General features: G+C 41.7%; 1 protein-coding gene across 1 annotated transcript in view; it reads left to right on the plus strand.

The window, feature by feature from the left end:
• Positions 1–7,926, plus strand: part of ncf4 (neutrophil cytosolic factor 4) — a 41,229-nt gene that overhangs the window by 15,337 nt on the left and 17,966 nt on the right. Inside the window, exon 6 of the mRNA XM_008296237.1 lies at positions 1,445–1,496. Within this exon, the coding sequence (XP_008294459.1) occupies positions 1,445–1,496 (52 nt within the window). The remainder of the gene's footprint in view (positions 1–1,444; positions 1,497–7,926) is intronic.

Raw genomic sequence — 7,926 nt, forward strand, 5'->3', positions numbered from 1 at the left:
GCTTCAACGTGCAAGTTGACAGGATTGATTTTTATGTTTTTGTTGCGAGTGAAACTTTAGAAGTCTGAATCTGTGTTTCTGAGACTGTCATCAGTGCACTGCAATTCAAGGTGGAAGTACTTCGCCACGGTGTTGACTGATTACTCACACATGATGCGTCTTATAGCATTTAACAAAAACACCATATGGACACGTGAATAGGGTAAAAACTTGATTTTCACTGGAGATGCTGTTTAAAACACTGATGTGTAACAGGAGTCAGGTGTACCATGTTCACTTTGCTAGTTTACTGTTGTGACTCGATAATCTGTCACTAAATGTAACACCTTCTTTTATGTCGGATACCAACGCTGTCGGATTGTCAAGACGGAGGTCGAGATACAAGGAGGGCTTGATGCTGGAAGGCTCATTAGTTGTTAATATTTATTGTTTATAGTTGTTATAATAACTAGTGTATTGTTAGAACACGACGCATCGCTGGATTTCATACCTAATTGACCGGCGTGCTTGTGCACGTTACAGCCACTTCCACCCCGGACAGCGCTCCGATGGGGTGGAAGTGGTCGGAACACAGACAGTACTTGATGCTAGTTTAGTTAGCGCTCACACTTCTGTTTCTTCCATCGGCGGCGGCGGGGGAGTGGCAGATACACTCCACCGTTACCGTCCATGTTTACTTCTGCAAACACTGAGCCCGCTCACTGCGTGTGACGTCGTCGTGTCATCTTCTGCACATGTGGGACACTTTTGGGTCGTATGAAGTTCACACAGCAGATCACATACAAGTCGCATTTAATTAGAAATGTGAACAGACTCCGAATTGAGCATCAAGTCCTGCAGTGTGAACGTAGCCAATCTGTGGGATTGTTCAGTCAGATAATACGCCGTTATCCTGATTTGTGACATTAAATGTCATGTCGGAGTCAAAATCCAAGGCTGTCGGTATGTTAAGGCTGTTTATTATGGGTTCTGTTTGTTTTTCCTAAAAACCTGTCGGATAGCAGGTTTAGGATTGTTAAGGGTCGAATTATCAAGTCATGACTGTACATTAAAGAAGTGTTGGGTAATATTCAATTTTGACTTGATGATGGGTGAAAAATGATCTAAATATGAATATTAAGATAATCATGCATGTCTGAGCCAAGTTGCATGTTTGCTCTAGATATAAAATCAGAGGCTCTGATGAGATATCTCCGTCTGGTGCAAAGCGATGGTTCAACAAGAGACCAGCTTCTACCATCTCTGCAGCTGCAACGCTACCGTGGCTAAAAATACACAGACTACACAAACTGATCAGCGGACTTCATTTTAGATTCCCAAAAAAGCCTTAAATAGTGCAAATCTGACATCACCTCGAGGGATCGTGCATGTTTTCATTAATTACACCTACAGACAGTGTTCACTGATATGACTCGTCTTGTCTCTGTTCCTCTTCGTCTTCTAGGAAAACAGTCAAACCACCGAAGTCGGACCTCTTCTCCTCCCCCCGGGCTGAGGTAGTTGCAATTTTTTTTTTTGTTGTTGTTGCTTTGGATACAATCGCCATGGCCACCCACGGAGTAACAACCTCTCTCAAACAACCACGCAGAATGCACTACATCACCCCGAGAAATACCATATGATCCTGTTAGCTGCATCTCATGACACGCACACACACACACACACACACACACACACACACACATTTAAAGTCCTGCCCACAGCACTGCAATACTTTGCAAGACTCATAAAATAGTTGCATAAACACACACACACTTCAAAAAAGTGACGGCATAGCATATTGATCGAGGCGACAAATCAACAGCTTCGTTCGTCACGTCTTGCGCTACGTTTTTTCCCCTCCCCCTCCCCTGTGACTTTTTTGACCTCATCAATAGTTCCAGTTTCGCTTCACTTCCCTTTTAAACGTCTGTATTCGTTTCTCTTTCCATATTAACCTCCCTCCTCGCGCTCTCTTCGCCTCCCTCCTCCACCCCTACCCTTAAAGTTTTGTCCTTTTCCTTTCCCCTCTTCCTCTGTCTCTCTCTCCAAGGTTGCAACCATCTCTCATCCCTCTCTCCTCCCCTCTTTCCTTTCACATCCTCTCATTTTTATTCTATTCATGCCCACCTCGCTGATGCTGTAAAAGAAAAAATGGAAAGAGACACACTGTTTATATTCTGCGGTGGTTTTACCCAGAAGCTGTGTGTTTGTGAGGTGGTGTAGCCGCTGTGGGTCAGGTGGAGGTGTGCAGGAGGGTCAGAGGAGAAAGTGGTAAAGACCTGCCAATTAAACTCTCTATGGAGGCAAAAAAAAGGCTTTTTATTCTTTGTACTGTCAGCACAATCCTAGACTGAACACACAAACACACACGTTTTTACTTACGAGCTCCCTTAGTGAGAAAACTCAAGTTTGAAGCCTAACCTTAATCCCAGATTTCCCTCCTGTTAAACCCAAACAATGTCTAAACAGGCCAAAATGTCCCCAAAAGTCCCCAAATTCAGGCTCTGAAACTCAGAGCAGATGAGCACAAACGTGCAAATTCTCAACAATGACCCGAAATGTCTATTTTTAAAATAAATCAATTGCGCCTGGTAGGAACCGTGTGTAATAATGTCTGTGTGGGAGTGTTATTGTTACACTCAGACCGATGGATGACAGCCCGTCTACTGTCATCTTCTGTGTGTTTGCATTGTAGTGTGTAAAAATATCATCTCTCTGTGTTGCTGTTCCTCTTCTCATCGGGTAGCAACTCACTTCTTTAAGTTGAGTTTTAGAACGCCTGTAAAGACTATTTCTGTGTTAATTCATCTGTCAACTACTTTGTAAAGTAATCAGTTGATCTAAACGGCAAATTTTCTTCTACAAAAGTCAAATGCAGCATTTCATTTCCGTTCGTTTTGAGTTTTTAACATTACGAGTGTATTTAGCAGCTACAAGGACAAAAGATGGTGAAAAGCTCTTCTTGCTAATGAACAGACAGCACTTAAGGAGGTTTTGTCTCCTGTGACTTTGCGTCTTTCAGAATGGCACCTGTGTGTGTTTTCTATTCAGGTGCCGGCGCTTTGGTGTACCATTAACACTTTGCACGGATCACCTTTTTGTTTGTGAGAATCTGAGAGACTCCGATTCTTTCGAAGCCTTGGATCTTTGGAAACTTTCATACTGAAATGAGTGCTGCAGTCACTGCTTTGTACAGCTGTAGAAAAAACAATATGTTGGTTTGAAATTGTGATGTTTGGACATTTTCGGCTGTGATGTAATCAATTAAGTAATCGCACCAATTAAGGGTTGTTCTGATTTATTGTTAATTGCAGAAGACGAAGGATGTGCATGCCTAGCTGTGCATTAACTGTAGTACCTGGTTGCACCACTTGGCGGCGCCTCTTACTGTTTACTGACTGTTTGCTGTGTTTAATCCTGCAGCGACCTGACGAGGCGCTCCGTCGGACAGCAGTCAGTTCTGTGTTCAACGTTGTGCTTTTGTGATTAATATTTCAGTTGTGTTGTTGTTGGATTTTGATTGCTGTGGATGGTTGAGGTGGTTTTCGATGAGGCCAGGAGCTTTGTGAGGTTTAGCTATCCTCGAGGCAGTGAGTTATCCTGGGTAGCTACATGGTGCACTAACTCAGCCTGAGATTGTGCAAATCACTTAATCGCTCTTCATTTGAGAAAATGACTAACAGCTATACAACATGTAGTGTAATGTACCTGGGGTTTGCTTCATCTGCGCCCAAACATGTTGAATGTAAGTGAGTTGAATTTGCAGATTAAAGATTAAAATTGGCTATATTTGGAAAAGTTGCGATTAATCGATTGATGATAGATAATCTGGCCAACTATCGGTTAAAAACCTTTTTCTAGTTTTGCATCTCCAGCTCCAGTCCTATTAGACATCCTAAACATGCTTGCAGAGACACAACACCGTGACGTTTCGAGAAGGATCTGTATCGCAAACCAATGATATCGTCCGTATTATCAGATCTGCCTGCAGCACTTCTGATTCTATATTTTTACGCACAGACCCTACTTTGGAACAAGACATCATAATTCGACCTCTTTTCAATGAAAATCAAGTATTTTGAGGATGTTTCTTGCATGCATTCCTTCTTTCTATTAGGAAAAAGTATTGATACTAGAACTGCACTGATTAGTGGTTTAGGTGATTGGTAGAACATTGATTGACAGCTAATTTATTAATTACTTGATCGTTCATGTAATTTTTTAAGCAGAAGTTGTCTCAGATGTGAGAATTTGCTGCTGTTATTTTCTAAAGTGAATGTCTTCGGGTTGTGGACCGCTGATTGGAGATCACTTGACATTTAAAGGCATCATCTTCAGTTATAGACAGACATAACCCGATGAGCTGGAGATGTCTTGGCGTTGTGACTATGTGTGTGTGTGTGTGTGTGTGTGTGTGTGTGAGAGCGATGCACCTTGTGTAAGTGGCTACATGTCTGCAGGTGAAGTGTTTTTACAGTTCTTGAACTATTTGTTCTTTATCTCCTCGCAGAAGCGTTTAACTTTCCCTAACCTTGCTCTGCACAGAAAAAAAAAGGTGCGGCGGCTATTAGTCACAAACACACACACACTGCATTTCTCTCTGCACACTCCAGCGGTCTTTTATTGCCAAGCTAAGAGAAACAACTCCATTTTACTCTCTCCTCTCTCTCGCTTCCTCCCCTCTCTCCCACACAGAAGTAAAACATTGGTGTTCTCTACTCATGAAGCTGCCAGCCTACTCAACATTTATTTTAGCTCTCTCTCTTTTTTTTTCTCTTGAAAAATGAGCCTTTCTCTGCGTGTTTACGTGCTTGTGCATGTCCTGCTGTTGGGTTTTTCAGCACAGGAAAGTGGCTGTTAAACTCCGTCCAAACAGTGATCAATGGCCGGTCTGAGCCTGATGGATGTGAGGAGAACGCAGGCATTTGTCACAGCAGAGCTGGTACAAGCGTTAGCGTTTACGCTACAACACTTCATTCCACTCCACTTAGTTTTAGCTCAGGCTTAGCCCCAAACAGCGCGATGAGTAATTGTTGTTGGCTGTGGTACTATGAGCTTCAAACAAGGTCAATGGGACAGGCTGCTCTCGGTTAGCACGACTTTAACGATGCACGAGCCGGAGGGATGGATTCGTCTGATGTGAAAAATTGGGACAGACGAAGAAGCGGGAATAGATAAAGGACAAAGACGAGGCAGAGAGTATGTTAGGGAGGCAACACGGAAAAAGAAAATCCATAAAATTAGAAAATTGAAACTCAAGCAGGTCTTGATCGACTGGGGCTCAGCCCTTAGAGCCATTAAAGCAGAAATTAGATCCTATTTTAGATAAAGACCTAGAAAAATTGACATGCAGGTGCATGCAGTGCATAGCCCGACCAGGAGGAAATATTTTGTCCATTTTATCTGTATTATGAAATAAAATTGTGCGATGCAGGACTCGTTGTGGTGGAGGGTGTATGGATTGTGTTTATGTGTGTGGTTTGCAAATGAATATAAAAGGTATAAATTGGTATGTGAACAGTTTAAGTGAGCCTTTGTGTGTCTTTATTATTGTTCTTGGGTGTGCATACATTCAACTACTACACTATCCCGTCTTTATATGAACAGTAACTTGAACAGTTAATTCATTATAACCTGAACGTGAAACGTGGGTATAAGTTTGCTCATCACTCCCATCGAACCAGCACCAGCAAGCAGCTGCTGTCAACAAAATAAATAAGTTAATGAATGACAGGGCAACGTAAGCTGCCGATGAATAGAGTCAAAATGAGATTTAAAACTCAACTCAACATTTGTCTCATGATCCGAAATGCAATTCCAAGCGAATGTTAATAGTCCACTGGATTCTTTTTAAAGATAATTGTTTGCTGGCGCAACTACTTAGAAGTGGCCAGACATTTATGCAGCTTTAATTTGGCCAAATGAATGGAAAAACGAGGTAGTACTACGGGTGTTTTAATTGTTTCTGCCACTGTTGAACTTACACGTAACCGCCTTCATCAGGTTTAGTTTTGATTAGTGCAGATTGAGGTTTTTGATGGAAGGCTTTAAAATCAATTACACAGACTTAAAAATAGCGTTTTGTTTAAAATGCATGTAGGAGATGGGTTTGCTAATGTCTGAACACTGTGTGTTGAAATGACCTGCACACACACCCACACAACCCAAGATGCATATTTTCTTCTATGATCCTTGACTCCAGGCCATCTAGGAAATGGGCCATCTACTTTAAAAAAAATACACTTTCATTAAACGTCATTAAGAGGGAAAAAAAAAAAAAAGAAAAACCTCAATTCTCATCTCCACCTCCCCGTTGCCAGACTAACGAGCTGAGGGTTTAACAAGCTCATTAAGACAGGGTCAGTGCGAGACTAATTGTACTGGATGATTGCTCCTGTGGCTGTCTGAACCCAAGGGTTGTGTGGCTACATTTAGAGACCGGACCCAAGGTACACCAACACCAAATACCTGCCCTGGATAAATATAGCGCGTATATATAGTGAGAGGAGACAGAACCATCGCACTGTTTGCTCTGCATGGCTGCTCAAATTACCAAGACGTCTTTGAGGAGGCGATTATACGTGATGCATTAGCGGAGACAGATTTGTAAGGACAGTAGCTGTGGCTGTGTTCAGTTCCAGCTTATTGATGCTGCAGAGGAAAATTGGTGCCTTTGCTTCTTTTGTGATGAATTCAACCTTGTATGAGTGTTGGTGCAAAACACGGAGGCAGTTTTAAGAGTCGTAGCGGCCTAAGAATGGTGGCTACGACACCTAGCCTGATTGTTGTTAAAATCTGAGATAAATACTTTTAGTTTCCACTCAGGAGGATGGCGCCTCATAATTGTGGTAGAAAACTGCTGACTCCCTCTGCAAATGAATAATATAAAATAGTGCTCCTTTTTTACACAACTGGTCCTTTGGTCATGGTTTTGTGCAGGAAACAGTCTTTCTGGGTCACTTGGCATCACATGATCGTACTGTGGCCTCAGCGCTGCTAATGGGTGCTGGAGGCTTGAGATGTACCTTTCTGATTTTTCAGGTTTAACCCTCAGGACAAACACAGTGTGTGTGTGTGTGTGTGTGTTTGTGTGTTTCCCAACTGCTCCATATGGTTAAAAATACACGACATCATCGGCATGATTTCATTCTGTCCAAGGCTTTTGCACATCGGTGTGTGACACTGAACACTTTGGGCCTTTTGGTGGGACCTGGTATTTATATTTTCTGATTGCCAGTGTCTGGTGATGCAGGCTTAATCTGAAACTGTGTCATGTGACCATACCTGCAAGCAAAAGTGTTTATCGCTGTTGAAGAACGGCTGGCCTTTAAAATGAGGGGTTAAGTGTTGGCCTGTTGGTGTATTTTTGTCTGCAGGCTGTCGTATGTTGTTTTTGGATCTGTTTCTAGAAGCTAGCGCTTTATTTTTATGAATAGCTGTAAAATGCGTTACTGTTACAGGTTTTTCCTTTAAACACTAGGGATGCTCCTAATGACTAATTTCCTAATTGATAAACCCTCTGAACCTTAAGCAGTTACGAGGTATTTTCTGTAAGTTTTACTCACTGTGGGCTTGTTTTTTTATGGCAATATAAAGTCCTGCACCTCTGTGGAAACAGCAAAACCATAGCTAGCTGTAGAAAACACGTGTGCAGTAAAACACAGTTATAAAGCCATAAATCATATATCTAAAAAAAAGAAAAAAAAGAAAAACTCTGGACTCAACATGTACAACATTTTTCCACTTGCCCACCAATACTGGAAAAAATGGTGGCTCTAAATTCTATAGATATTTTACTACTTACATGTTTTATTTGTCTCCATGCTTGTCTCTGCTAACAGAAGCCTGTAGTTCAGATACTTTAATCTAAAAACTTCCTGAATATTTGTTGTGTTTTTGTCACAGCTGCACTGTGGAACAAAATTTTTAAATTTATTTTTAATA

This window comes from Stegastes partitus, unplaced genomic scaffold (assembly GCF_000690725.1).
Source record: "Stegastes partitus isolate 25-593 unplaced genomic scaffold, Stegastes_partitus-1.0.2 Scaffold1113, whole genome shotgun sequence".
Lineage (NCBI taxonomy): Eukaryota > Metazoa > Chordata > Actinopteri > Pomacentridae > Stegastes > Stegastes partitus.